Below are 14,804 nucleotides of genomic sequence, written 5' to 3'. Positions count from 1 at the left end.
CACACACACACACTCACACCTAGGGCCAATTTAGAGAGACCAATTAACCTGACAATCATGTTTCTGGCCAGTGGGTTGAAGCTGGAGTACCAGAGAGAACCCACCATGTACAGGGAGAACATGCAGACTCCATGCAGAAAGACCCGGGGCCGGGAATCGAACCCAGAACCTTCTTGCTGCAAGGCATCAGCTCTGCCAACTGCACCACTGTGCAGCCCTAGCACAAAGTGTTTATTATTTATTATGAATGTTTCATTTTCATAAGGAGGTGGAGTTAAACAAAACTTGAAAGTAAAGTGGTTCCAGTTTCTCCCGATGGCCGACCTGTTGAAACTTGGGCTAATTTTAAATCGTTTGGGTCGTTCCTGGACAGGCAGCTCAGCGCTGCTGAAAACACCGACTACATTTCTAAGAACTGTTTTCAGTGTCTCTATCTTAAGACCCAGTGACCCAACTAGAGCTTGTGTTCAAGACAGTGTTGAGTTTTAACTTTTCATCTCCTCGACTGGTTTGGTCACATGAGCTGCAGACTAACAGACTAACTTTAAGAATACTTTGAATGGCAGGTATAACAGCAGGTAAATGGTGGTGAAACCAAAAACATCTCTGTCTGTTTGCATGAAAGAACATGGAAGATGGCAGGAATATTTCAGCAAGGAGCGTCCATCATTATTATTCATCAGTTTGAACTCTGAGCTGATGAAGGTGTTACTGTGGTCAGTGTGTGTGTGTGTGTGTGTGTGTATTCAGTGTGTGTGTGTGTGTGTGTATGTGTTCAGTGTGTGTGTGTATTCAGAGTGTGTGTGTGTGTGTGTGTATGTGTTCAGTGTGTGTGTGTGTGTGTATGTGTTCAGTGTGTGTGTGTGTGGGTGTGTATTCAGTGTGTGTGTGTGTGTGTGTTCAGTGTGTGTGTGTATTCAGTGTGTGTGTGTGTGTGTGTGTGTGTGTGTGTGTGTGTGTTCAGTGTGTGTGTGTGTTCAGTGTATGTGTGTATTCAGTGTGTGTGTGTGTGTTCAGTGTATGTGTGTATTCAGTGTGTGTGTGTGTGTGTTCAGTGTATGTGTGTATTCAGTGTGTGTGTGTGTGTGTGTGTGTTCAGTGTGTGTGTGTTCAGTGTGTGTGTGTGTGTGTATGTGTTCAGTGTGTGTGGGTGTGTGTGTGTGTGTGTTCAGTGTGTGTGTGTATTCAGTGTGTGTGTGTGTGTTCAGTGTATGTGTGTATTCAGTGTGTGTGTGTGTGTGTGTGTGTGTGTGTGTTCAGTGTGTGTGGGGGTGTGTGTGTGTGTGTGTGTGTTCAGTGTGTGTGTGTATTCAGTGTGTGTGTGTGTGTTCAGTGTATGTGTGTATTCAGTGTGTGTGTGTGTGTGTGTGTGTGTGTGTGTGTGTTAACTGGAGCAGATTAACGGATGAGCTGCAGATTTTCCCTGTAATTCCAGCTGTGAACCTCAGATCTGCACAGACACTCGTTAACGGGTCGGTTCTGGTCGGAGCAGAATCAGAACTGACTGTGCTGAAGCGGATCCAGGATCAGTGGAATGTTCTGGTTATCTGTTTCCTATCTGAAATATTCGTGAGGTTCTGACCCACCTCTCTGGGTCAGAACCGGGTCATTCCTGCTGGATCTGCGTCCTGGACTACAGAAGGATGAAGAGGCTCCGCCTCCTCGCCATCTTCGTCCTGGCCCTGTGGGCAGAGCCAAGATACTTCATGATGCTGACCTCTGAGGTTCTCCGAGAGACAGCCGGACCCAGTGGACCGGGTGGAACCGGCGGGCCGGTTCTGTTCTACCTCAAGAGGACGAGGCGGAGCTGGGTCTGGAACCAGTTCTTTGTCCTGGAGGAGGATGCCGGACATGAGCCTCAGTATGTGGGGAAGGTAAGACCAGAACCTCCTGAACCGGTTCTGAACAGGTCCGGAAATTGGTTCTGCCATGTTCTATATTTCGAGTCTGGATTCATGTTTGGTTTGGAGCTTGAGGTTCTGTCAGGTTCTGTTTTCAGTTCAGCAGAACTTGATGGACAGAGTGAAACCATAATGGTGGCTCAGTGGTGCCACCCAGAGGCATGCTGGGAAACTCACTGATGGAAAGTATTAATTCAGATGGACGGCCAGTGGACAGAAACAGTGTATAACTATCATCAGTATGCATCCATCCATCCCTCCCTCTTACCTGGGGTCGGGTCATGGGGTCAACAGCCCAAGAAAGGAGGTGCAGACTTCCGTCTCCCCAGCCTCCAGGTCCAGGGGAATCCCAAGGCGTTCCCAGCAGAGGAACATCTTCCTTCAGGGGTGTCCTGGGTCTCCCTCTGGGCCTCCTTCTAGTGGGACCAGAACCAGGGAGGCGTCCATCCTGACCAGATGCCCGAGCCTCAACTGGCTCCTCCTGACATGAAGGAGCAGTGGCTCTACTCTGAGTCCCTCCTGGATATCTGATCTTCTCACCCCATCTCTAAGTGAGAGCCCAGCCACCCTGCGGAGAAAACTCATTTTGGCCACTTGTATCCGCGACCTTGTTGCGGGTAGGAATGTAGATCAACCGGTAAATCGAGAGCCAGGCCAATCTGCCTGTCCATTATCCCCCCATTTATGAACAGGATCCCGAGATACATAAATTCCTCCACTTGGGGCAGGACGACCTCCCTGACCCGGAGAAGGCTCTCTACCCTTTTCCGGCTCAAGACCAGGGCCTTGCATTTGGAGGCACTGATCCTCATCCCGGCCGCTTCGCACTCGGCTGCGAACCGCTCCAGCGAGAGCTGCAGATCACGATCTGATGAAGCCAACAGGACCACATCGTCTGCAAAAACCAGAGATGCGATCCTAAGGCCACCAAAACGGATCCCCTCAACACCTCGGCTGCGCCTAGAAATTCTGGGCATGAGAGTAATGAACAGAATCGGTGACAAAGGGCAGCCTTGGCGGAGTCCAACCCTCACCAGAAATGAGCCCGACTTACTGCTGGTGTTCTGTGTGAAAATCTGTTTCCCCTGTGTTGGGAGTGCACCGCACCGGAGCCAGAGAGGTGAATCTAGGGCTGATACGATTCCTGGAGCGATTCGAGTCCCTCGATTACTAAAATTGCTCCAGGAAAATTTACCTTCCTTGAAGCTTTGTTAATTTATGTTTAATCATTTAGCGCGCCGTGTTCCGGCCGGGACATTATTTGCGTTGCGCGGAGCTCCGACTTCCGCCTCTGAGTTGTTGATGAAAGCTAAGTGTTAGCGGCATAATGTCCAATCTTCCAGTTCGGCCCGCGGGGATTTTACTGATTGGTGGTAATTTCGGGTTTTCATCGTTTTTGGGGAACCAACAAACATCCTTAAAATGAGCGGAGCGATCCGGGAGTCCGGCAGCCTTTCTGCTCCGGAGCTGCTGGTTCAGAGCTGAGGAGGATTTCTACAGGCAGAGGCTGAACACGGCGGGCGGCTGATGCTGACCGTGGAAGAGCAGCTTTAGGACGAACCGACATTAAATTTACATCATCCCGGTCTGAACGAACTTTTAACTCTAATTAACTTTTTTGTTACTTAATATCTTTTATTATTATTCTTTGCCACTTTCTACATTCAAGGGCGTAGATCCCATCTCATTATTGGGGGGAACCATAAACAGGAACATTTCTTAAGACCAATTTTGGGGGGGTCGGCAAAGTTACAGTGAAATGTAACATAAAATGTGGTTTAAAGAGTTTTTAAACCACATTCAAGCTGCAGGACCAAAAATGGCTAGTAATGCACATCAAACGTGTTTTTCTCAGCAAGCAACCTATTGAGAAATAAAACTAACATTTAAATGTTGCTTCTATACGAGTTTTGTTCATTCTAAATAAAAAGGCTTTATTGAGTAACTGCTCTTAATAAAATTTATCATAAACATTGATTTATTGAAATAAATACATAATACAAGTTATGAGCTATTTAAATTATAACTTGCTAAGTTGCTTTATTTTTAAGCCTTTTTTAGTTTTACCATGTCCTGGGTGACTGAGAACAAACGGGTAGATAGAAATGAATATCTGGGGGGTATTGTACCTTAAACGTAACATTTAAAGCACCAGGGCTTATATAGAAAAATATTCAGATTTTATTTAGTGGTTTTAAAAGCTCTACATTGAAGACAGTGAGAAATAAAGGCATAGGTTTCTGCTTTTTCTATCCGTTTTCAACTCCCACTCTGAGCTGGTCCACTTGCTCAGCCGCTCCTCTGGTTTCAAACTCTTCTAATTAACTAAAAGTTAGACTTAAATATGAATGAGATGTTTGCTACCTTTGACAAAAAAGCTTAGTTTATGAAAGCAGTGTAGCAGTTTAGCTAATGAGGTAGCTCATCACGATTCAGCCAAAGTAAGAAGATAAACTGCAGTCTGATTTTTATTGTTAATGTTTTTCTTCTTATTGAGTAGTGAAAGGAAATAAAAGGTGTTGCATGTCTTAAGTATTTACTTACTGGAAGGGTTTTTATTTGTGCTGCAGAGCCACAGCTAACAGCTAGCTCCTCTCTTCAGCGGTTCTAACGGAGCCTGCGCCGTTCAGCGCTGCTGTTGCTCCTCCTACACTTTGGACTGAACCATTGTTCTAATAATGGTGGGGGGGACCTGAAAATTAATTTACTTTTTTTTCTGAGATAAATGGCAGATTTAGTTCGTTCTTTGTGTCTTTTGCCTTTTCATATTGAGATTATTTAAATGCAAACGTTTCTTCAATTAGTTTTTTGTGGGGGACAATGGGCTCTTTGCACCTAAGGCGTTGACGTCACATCTCCAGGAGCTAATGCGGCTCACTTTTTTCCGCTTTCAGTTACCATGACTGGTAGAAAAGACCAAGTAGTATTTCAGATGCAAAAAAACAATACTATTAACATTGTTGTCTTCCTAATATAATGGGCTTTTAAGTTTTCGTTAATTTCCAAGCGATCCTGAATTAAGAAGATGGCTTGTAAATATCTGTCGCTACCAGTTAACGCCGCACAGCAAAGTTTGCAGCCTTCACTCCGGATCAGCCTAAAACTACCGGGGATACGGATGGTAAATAAAGGAGCCTCCCTGAGTTATTTCCATGGAATCACTTCTATATTCAGCCTGAAAGAGTTTATGGGAACCAGAGAGCAGACCAGAGCCAGACAGCAACTGATCCGCCTGTACATCCTGCTGTAAACACCGTCCTATCTGAGCTCTTCACAAGAAACATGCTAAGGTAATAAAACGAAATAACACGGAGACATGAAGCAACACGGTCATATTTTTCTAAAAGCAGCAACTTTGAACCTGAACAGCTGAACCAGATCTCTGACACCAGAGCTGCGCTCCTGTTAAGCTATGAGGCTTGTTGAGCTCCGTCAGGCTTCGGAAGCTAAAAGCCCGAACCGGAACCTCCCCGTTAGTCTGTGACACTAACGACAATAAACACACATAATATACTTGAAAATAAGATAAATACATTGTCCGTTAGAATGTTTAGATACTTAAATAGCACATTTTACAAGAACAATGTCCGAGAATATTGCCTACTAGCATAAGCTAAGGTTAATGTTAGCCACAAATTTTAAGTAAAACTCACCTTCGTGTCAGTGAATGTATAACGAGGCGAACATCTTAAAACCTTTCTCCAGCTGACTTGTTGGGGCTTCGGATCGATGTACAAACCTTGGCCAAGCACTGCAGCACCTGATGTAAATGATATTTGTATTGGATCGGAAACAATCGAGCCGCTTTACCCCGAACGCGGAAGCTGAGGTGCAAAGAGTCCATTCTAGACTTTTACAAGATTGGGGGGTCCCCCCCGACCTCCCAGGCTTTATGTCTATGTCTACATTAATGCTTCATAGCACATCAGGTTACCAGAACACAGAAGGATGATCCATTACAACACACTTTACTGGTGAAACAAATTACATTGTGCTTTCAAGATATTACCATTTTGGTAACACTTTATTTGATGGGCATAATAAGACTGACATGACACTGTCATAAACATAAAACCTTTCATCCAATTTTTAAAGCAACTTCTCATTAAAATTGTCATTATTTACTGAATGACACTGTTGGTATGTTCCTAACAAGACTTGTGTCATGTTTGACAGTATCATGTCAGTCTACTGCACCACGTCAAATAAAGTCTTAGCTACATTTTTTCAAGAGTCAATATAACAGAATTATACAAATTGTCAATACATTCAAAATTTACAGCCAACAAGCTTATGAAAATAAGCACAATAAAACAATAGGTACATTGTAGAGCAGTGTTTCTCAACCTTTTTTGGGCCAGCGCCCCCTTAGCCTTTATCCAGGTCCATCACAGGCCCCACCAAAGAAGATGTAGGATTCTTGCACTGAATATTATTAATATTACTATCACTGTTGTTGATGTTTTGATTTTTATGGTTGTTTCTGTATTTATCGTCAAAAATAATTTCCCAGAGAACAAAAAAGCCATGGGAATAGAAATTATTTTCACAGCTGTCTACAAAAAATGCAATGAACATTCAAGTTAAAATCTGTAGGCCAACAGCAGCCAATCAGAGGAAAAATATTCTTGTTCTTTTCCATTTTCTAGTTGTTAAATATTCCAGAAAATGATAAAAGATGAACAACATGCCAGTTTAAACTTTGATCTATTTGCAAACCGACTGCAGCATTAAAACATGGATAGAACTGGAACTACATTAATCACAGCTCTTCTTCTCTTCAGTGTTTCTGGTGCTGCAGCTCTGTGCTGCCTTCAGGAGAATGGGACATCAGAGCATCATCCATAAAACTTCACCCACATGGCATTTAGTGTGCAAACCAGAGCTTTCAGTGGAAAAACTAAAGTTCCTTTTAATGCCATAGAAATATGAGACAGAAACATGGATTATATCTTTATATAGACCTGTCTATTGATTATAGATTAATAGCTCGATGATCCGTTCTGTCACGGTTCTCCTGTTTCTGAGTTTTACACAGCGCGCATCGTCTTTTTATTTCTTTACCCCCTGAGGTGCAGGGCGGTCGGGAAGCGTATCGATGGGGAAAGGCAGACTGACATAAACCTTTTAAAACAACGGAAACAATTTCTGATTCTGATTATTGAAATTTAAAAGTGCTGTGTTGTTCCATCAGCCCCGTTTCATACCGGACCTTACAGCTCCAGTGTTAAAATGAACGCTCTCTATCGTGGTGTCACCATGGAGGGATTTCTTTATTTAAATGGTTCATTTTTCAGAGGGGCACACAGTGAGGGTATCGTGATTTTAGGTCATTACATGTTTATAAGAGTGATTTTCTGTTGTCCTTCCATGGAAGCAGGCAGCTTTCAAATGAAAATAAAACACTTTTTAATATAAGTTGCTGCTTTGACATGATCACAGAACTGACAAAACATGTGTACAAAAATACCAAACAAAGTGAATCACAGCAACGTCATCAGCCGATGAGACGCTGAACTGATGCGGTGAAGCTACTAGTAGCAAGAGAGGAGCTACAAGCTACAAACACTGAAGAGAAGAAGAAGAAGAAGAAGAAGAAGAGCTGCCATCGATACAGGGGCGCAACTACATCTTATTCAGGTGGATGTGAAAACATAAATCGGTGACACCCCCCCACCTCCGAAGGAAGGTACGTAAAAGTGAAGGAGCGTAGAAAACATACACTCGCTCTAATCCCCCCACGGTACCACCCACGTTGAGAACCACTAGTATAAAGGAAATGTGAAAACTGTTTCACCAAGGTCAGAGTATTGTTTTAATTCAATGTCACAGTATTCCAATATTACAAACTGACATTTCTCCTTCCTAAGAACAGTGAGGATCAACGACAGGAAAAACGGCAAATAAGAAAAAAATACTTACAATTACAAGACGTTGTGGACTCGCCATGTATGTGACATCAGAACTGATGATGATGATTGGGACCGGATGCCTGGGGGGTAAAAACATTTCTAGGTGTCTTCATTGCCTGTTTATGTTAGAAGTAGAAAAAAATAGTCAGCAAAGTCATAGAATCAGTTGATGTTGGCATCAACTATGAAGCTGTTTTAAGTGTGGACTAAAGGAGACAAACTACCTTAAAATCTTTCCATCCATGATCTGAACAGGCTGATCCCTGCAGGGTGGTGAGGGGGGCTGGTGGTGCCCATCTCCAGCAGCCATCAGATGAGAGGCAGGGTTCACCATGGACAGGTCACCAGTCCATCACAGGGCCCTGAAAGCCAACAACAAATAAAATGTATGACAGAGAAATGTTAGATTAACAAGGAGAGAAAAAAAAATTCCAGTTACCTTCAAATCAAATCATGTTTATTAAGCACTTGGTGTTGGTAACAGCAGATTTTGTTGTTGAAAATGTAGCTAGCTGGCAGGCAGTTCATTTTTTCATTTGAAATGAAAAATGAGAAAACAAAAATAGACTTGTTTTTTCATTTATTAAACGAAAATCGGAAATGTAATTTGTGACTCGTTATCCTATTTCCCATTTAGTTCACAAAACGAACATGGAAAAAACAGGTAACCAGCGTTCAATTTCGATTTTCATGATTTCATTTTTGACAAGCGGTCTGACCCAGAAGTTCTCTCCCTGCTCACTTTGTTTGTCCAAATCTGGATGTAATTAATTTGATCATGACACCTTCACACAGAAAGCCTTATGCTATATGAAGCTAATGGCTGCTAAATGCAGCTTCCAATTCAGTAAATAGCTAAAGGGCTAGTACGCCCAATTTTTACCAACCTTTAATCTGCTCTGATTTAAAAAGACTCTTAAATCGCGACTAGAACATTCTGCCCGTCATTCAAACCCTTTAGTTTTTCCTTTCTGAATAGCATTAGCATACCGATTATAATCCGGTATGTCATGAACAAGCATGCAAAAAAGGTTATCCAAAATATAAAAATGTATCTATTTCTATTTCTACCAGGTAGGAAATGTTTGAAATAATGTGCCAAATATATTATTGAAAGCTTAACTAAATAAATGTTTGCCTACGGAAGAGGATTTGGGAAAGAAAACCGGTCATCATTCTAACTTTAATCTAAAAAAATATCTTGCACATCAGTTGGTGTTAGAGAAATGTTATAGGCCCTTCATCCTCTTCTGTGGTTTAGCACACAGTATTTTTTAAATATTTTTAAGTATGACTGTCCAATTAGAAATGAAAACCTTTGTCCTCTTCATGAGACTATTTACTTATAACTTATTGGTCTCAACTGACTAAACATTATGAACAACTTTTGAGTTGATTCTTTCCATTATTTCTTATCTTTGGATTTCTAAGCAAGAAACATTAAAATAATTTAATATTTAATTTGTATCAATCTATATGTAGCCAGAGCTTTAAACTCAAATCTTACAAAATAAACAGACAAAATGTTTTCATAAAAATTTATGGTAACAGTTTATTTTAAGGGGTGTGCATAAGACTGACTTGACACTGTCATAAACATGACATAACACCTGTCATGAACATAAAGAAGTCTTTATGAATGTTTATGACAATTGTCATGAAGTGTCATTCGGTAAATTATGACACTTTTAATGCAAAGTTGCTCTAAAAGTTGCATTAAAAGTCCATTAAAATGCCAACTTAGGATTAACTTATCATAATTTACAAAATCATGCAAAGTTGGCACTTTTAATGGACTTTCAATGCAACTTTTAGAGCAACTTTGCATTGGACGGGCGATGTTCCCCTATAATCAATACTGATGAATGACTGATATTAACGATACAGGGAAGAAGCTTTCAGTTATCTAGCTTCTAGCAGAGTCGTTAGCTAGCAGCTAGCTAATAGCACAACAACAGCAGCCTGATGTCTGTATGATAAAAATACTGAATGATAGATCAGAACAGTTTCTCCTCACCTGGCTGTCTCCTCCCCTCAGTAGTTCTTCAGAGAAAGGCAGACAGAGGCCTGTCAGTGTCTGTTGTATCTCATTACCTCTCTGCTTAAACCGCTGAAGCAGAAACGAGACTTCAACGTTTTCCGTCATCTGACAAGCAGCAGGTCTACTCCACTTTATTCACCAAAACGTTTTAATTCACCAAAAACTGATCTGTAATCTGAACGTTCACTACGTTCAGCTCCAGTTAGCCGCCTTATCTCACTGCGGAGAGGCAACTGGGTCACGGGCAAAAGGTCAAAGGTAACAAGGTGACCGGAGGGCTTATTATGTTGTACAAAAAATAAAATAAAAATAATAATAATAATTTTAGTACATGTTATGTGTCAGAAGAGGGCTTAGGAAATAATAATACCAAAAAAAAAATTATTAAAAAAAAAATTGACCGAAAGGGCACTTGGGGGCAAGGAGCAAAAGGGGCAGGTGCTCAATACCCCCCAGTCCCCCCCTCTCTCTCTGTCTGCACGTGCCTGTTGACATGATTATATGAGTTGTTTTACCGATAAATCGATCATAAGCCCCGTGAACATGAAAGGATCCTCTCTGGCTGCAGTGCACCCTCTCGACACAGGGGGCAGAATTTCCCATAAGATCGGTGTTCCAGTCAGAACTCTGGCAAAGCGGACCAGACTCTGGTACCGGTTATACAGGGAACCGAAAGACACAAAGATACCTCATACTCCCGAAGCGCCCCCCGCAGGGCTCCCCGAGGGACACGGTCCAAGTCCACAAAGCGCATGTTGACCAGTTGGGCAAACTCCCAGAATCCTCCAGGAGCCTGGATTAAAATATGTCATTAATAATCAGTAATAATAAATTCTTACTATTATAAATAATGCTATTATTATTAATAATAATGACAATAATATTGATCATTATTATCGTTGACAAGACATGCAGTGGCAGAACTGGGCCAACTGGTCTCTTCCCCTGCAGCTCCACTCTGACCTGGACAGAGGAGACGGTCAGGTGACGTACCACCTCAGTGGCGACGGAGCGATGTCCATCTTCACCATTGACGAACTTACCGGAAACATTCACGCCACCCGCAGGCTGGACCGGGAACAGCAGGCGTCCTATGTCCTGCGGGCCCAGGTCCGGGACCGGATCAGCCAACTGCTGCTGGAGCCCGAGTCCCAGTTCACCATCCGAGTCCAGGACATCAATGACAACGCTCCCAGGTTCCTGGACGGCCCCTACGCCGCCAGGGTTCCTGAGCGGGCCCCGGCAGGTGGGTCCGGACCGGTCCTGCTGGTTGCTCTGGTTACAGTTAGTGAGACAGTCTGCAGAACCAGAACCTAAACTGGACCTGACCTGAATTCAACCTGAACCTGAAGCTTAGCAGTCCGTCAGAGGCAGACAACCTCAGAAAGAGACATGCTTTTATTGTGAAAGGTTCTGTGACTACAGTGCAAGCTGTATGTATTGAGGCCGCAGTGCTCTGAGCGGCCTCTGGGTGTCAGTGCTGTGTCTGTGTGCAGGAACATCTGTGGTGACGGTGAAGGCGACCGACGCCGACGACCCAACCTACGGAACCGCGGCCCAGATCGTCTACAGCCTCCTGCAGGGCGGGCCTTACTTCACTGTAGACCCAAACACAGGTAGGGCCTGGTTCTGACCCAGAATCTGGCTCTGATTGGTCCAGATGTTGCTACCAGAACCCTTTGGTACCAGCCAGCTGGTTCTGTTGAGGAACAGAAGGGAGGCAGATCCTGTAGTTATCACGGTTCACTCATCTTTACAAGTCTCTGTCTTCCTGGTGGTTCTGCCTGTTGACCTTTGACCCCCGGTCCTCCAGGTGTGGTGCGGACCGCGCTCCCGGACTTGGACCGGGAGACTCGGGACCGGTACCAGCTGGTGGTCCAGGCCCGGGACTTGTTGGGTCGGAGGGGGGCTCTGTCCGGAACCACGGCGGTTACCGTGACGCTGACGGACGTCAACGACAACCCACCGCGCTTCCCCCGCAGTGAGTCTGACCTTTGACCTCTGTGACCTCTGACATGTGGACAGGCTCATTAAGACGCCCCCTCTGGTCCCACAGGGAACTACCGGTTCAGCATTCCGGAGTCGGTATCGGCACCAGCCGTGGTGGCCCGGATAAAAGCCGTGGACCCGGACTTGGGTCAGAACGCCGAAGTGGAGTACCGGGTTCTGGATGGAGATGGACCGGGAACCTTCCGGGTTCTGACGGATCCAAACACACAGGAGGGTTTGCTGATGCTGCTCAAGGTACTGGTTCTGGACCCTGGTTCTAGTTCTGACCCGGTCCTGGCTCTGACCTGGTTTGTCCCCCAGGGCCTGGACTTTGAGGTCCAGTCCAGCTACTTGCTGCGGGTCGAGGCGTCCAACCGACAGACGGACGCCCGCTTCCTGCTGGCCGGTCCGTTCAACGACGAGGTTCTGGTCCAGGTGCAGGTGGAGGACGAGGACGAGTCCCCTGTCTTCTCCGAGTCCATCCATCACCTGTCTGTGTCGGAGGACGCTCCGGTCGGAACCAGTGTGGGCGCCGTGTCGGCCCACGACCCGGACCGGTCCAACAGTTCCATTAGGTACCGGTGGAGTGGACAGCTTCAGGACCCGCTCCATCCCTCTGTCCACCTGTCCCTCTGTGTCCTTCTGTCTCCAGGTACTCCATAGACAGGAAGTCGGACATCGGGGGATTCTTTGACATCGACAGCAGTTCCGGTACCATCAGAACCAGCAGGTTACTGGACCGTGAAGTCAGAGTTCAGCACAACATCACGATCATCGCCATGGAGACATGTAGGTCACATGGTGCGCAGTGTGGAGCCCTGATTGGCTGCCGACTGATAGGTGTGATTGTGTTTGCAGCGGACCCGTCTCAGGCCGGCTCGGTTCTGGTTCTGGTCTCTGTGACGGACGTTAACGACAATCCGCCGAGTTTCGGTGCCGAGTCCCGGACGTTGATCTGCGAGGACGTCCGGCCTGGCCAGGTGAGCTTCACCCGGGTGAAGCCGAGGAGTCGGCTGACCTCTTGACCTCTGCGTCTCCTCCTGCAGGTCGTCAGGATTCTGAGCGCCATGGATCTGGACGACCCCGAGGACGGACATCACTTCCTGTTCTCACTGCCTGCAGGAAGTGATGCAAACCTCAGCTTCAGCCTGACTGACAACGGTGGTATGGGCCTGGGACTCTGGGCCGGAACCGGGCCGGGACTCTGGGCCGGAACCGGCTGCTGACTCGTTTCTCTGCTCGCAGACAACACCGCCTCAGTTCTGGCGCTGCAGCCCGGCCTGCGGCTGCGGGACCGACCCGTCCACCTGGTTGCCGTGGTGATCGCGGACAGCGGCCGTCCGTCCCTCAGTAGCACCAACACGCTGACCGTCTCCGTCTGTCGATGTGATCGCTATGGAAACCAGCGCCGCTGCAGCCGGGACGAGCCGCACCATGTTGCTGTGGCAACCGCCGCGGTCCTGACCGGGCTGCTCACATTCCTGGGTACGCAAAGTGAAGCGGTCCGGTCGGATCGAAACCAGACCGGACCGCTTCACTGTCTCCTTCCTCCTCAGGAGTTGCCATGGTAACGGCTGCAGTCAGGTCCAGGCGACAGGAGGAGGTGGAGGATGAAGAGCGTGACGCCCAGGAGAACTTCGCCTGTTACGATGACGAAGGTGGCGGTGAGGAAGACACCAAGGCCTTCAACATGGCCGCCCTCAGACACCTGGACCGGCCCGACCCGACTGGCGGTTCTGCTGACCTGGAGGCCCGGAAGCCCCAGCTGCTGAAGGCAAACCTGGACCACACGGCGCCCCCTGCTGACTTTCTGCCGATGTCCTGGAATGGTCGCGGCTCGGCGGCGTGCTCGATCTGCTCCATCAGCTCCATCAGCTCGCCGGGCCCAGCAGAACCCGACCAGAACTTCTCCTTCCTCATGACGTGGGCCTCGAGGTTCTGGAAGCTGGCCGACCTCTACGAACCCAGAAGGGTGGAGCCTGAAGAAGACAGCTGATTGGATGGAAGGCGAACTCAGAACCTCACTAGACCCATCAGGCAGAACCAACCTGACTGGAACCACCAGTACCTGACCATGATGTTACCATGATGTCACCGTGATGTCACCGTGACGGCTCCATTGTTGCCATGATGTCGCCATGACGACTCCTTTTTCCCAGCAGTCTGTGCTAAGTTAATTGGAGATGTGTGATGTCACGTTGTGTCCTGCTGTTCTTTAAATTGTTTACGGCTTTGCTAGTTAGCAAGGCTATAAATGTTCAGAACTGTTTCACTCTGTCCCCATTCAAATAAACAAAAAGTCCAGTTTCTCCAAGTCCTTCAGGTTCTCCAAGTCCTTGTGTTCGGATCCAGCTTGTCAGCCATGAGTGCTACCGAGTGTTTGAGGTGGTTGTATTTAACCTCCTGATGTTCTGGATCCAGCGATCCACCAAACCCTCCAACGTCCTCCGCTTGGCTTCCTGGCTAAGGCTGTTAGCCGCTTACTGGATCAGAACCGGATCAGAACCAGATCAGAGTGTTCTGTGGTGGCGTTAAGGACATCCCATGTAAACAGGCCTCAGTTCTCGACTCGGATGTCGCAGGTTCCTGTCTGAGCCTGATGACCTTTGCCCCCCTGGCCGGCCTCTCCCCAATAATAGACACTAGAGCCAACAAAGGCTTTTTAAAAAGGAACTGGATCAGAACCAGAACTGGATCAGAACTCACAAAGTGTGACTGATTTGGAGTCTGTTTTGTTTCGATCTTTAGCTTTTTTTCTAGATCATATTTTATATTATGGATAAAAAATGCAACTTGATGATTTAATGGAGTAAAAGTAAGTACACCCTGTAATTGGTTCTGGTGTTTCAGATTCATGTTGCTGGTCAAACTGGGTCCAGAACCCAGTGTCTGGGTCCACACTGACCAGATCCTGGCTGCTAACCCGCCTCACTCAGGTTCTGTTGGGTCGTCCTGTGATTC

General features: G+C 46.2%; 1 protein-coding gene and 1 long non-coding RNA gene across 2 annotated transcripts; one reads left to right on the top strand and one right to left on the bottom strand.

The window, feature by feature from the left end:
- The first annotated feature begins 1,478 nt into the window (after positions 1-1,478).
- On the top strand, positions 1,479-14,518 carry LOC106933350 (cadherin-7-like). Its single transcript, XM_088014871.1, has 11 exons — positions 1,479-1,874; positions 10,806-11,100; positions 11,351-11,470; positions 11,668-11,835; positions 11,911-12,098; positions 12,165-12,418; positions 12,496-12,632; positions 12,702-12,823; positions 12,890-13,007; positions 13,089-13,328; positions 13,400-14,518. The coding sequence occupies exons 1-11, from the start codon at positions 1,644-1,646 to the stop codon at positions 13,837-13,839; spliced, it is 2,313 nt and encodes a 770-aa protein (XP_087870997.1). The 5' UTR covers positions 1,479-1,643; the 3' UTR covers positions 13,840-14,518.
- LOC148154460 (uncharacterized) lies at positions 7,693-8,236 on the bottom strand. The gene is made up of 2 exons (XR_015765942.1): positions 8,038-8,236; positions 7,693-7,929 (listed from the first exon to the last, which is right to left on the bottom strand). It is a non-coding gene; the product is annotated as an uncharacterized LOC148154460 (long non-coding RNA).
- Positions 14,519-14,804: the final 286 nt, after the last annotated feature.

The sequence above is a fragment of the Poecilia mexicana genome, unplaced genomic scaffold, assembly GCF_051168715.1.
Source record: "Poecilia mexicana isolate PSO_F unplaced genomic scaffold, ASM5116871v1 scaffold_17, whole genome shotgun sequence".
Classification (NCBI taxonomy): domain Eukaryota; kingdom Metazoa; phylum Chordata; class Actinopteri; order Cyprinodontiformes; family Poeciliidae; genus Poecilia; species Poecilia mexicana.
Note: the sequence above shows the minus strand (reverse complement) of the source record. Positions and strands in the feature narration are given on the sequence as shown.

Excerpts from the sequence above, each read along its gene's own strand:
- LOC106933350 (XM_088014871.1), top strand. The coding sequence starts at position 1,644 with ATGAAGAGGCTCCGCCTCCTCGCCATCTTCGTCCTGGCCCTGTGGGCA. Across the intron at positions 12,099-12,164 it reads GTTTGCTGATGCTGCTCAAG|GGCCTGGACTTTGAGGTCCA; the intron begins GTACTGGTTCTG and ends TTTGTCCCCCAG. Across the intron at positions 12,824-12,889 it reads AGGACGTCCGGCCTGGCCAG|GTCGTCAGGATTCTGAGCGC; the intron begins GTGAGCTTCACC and ends CTCCTCCTGCAG.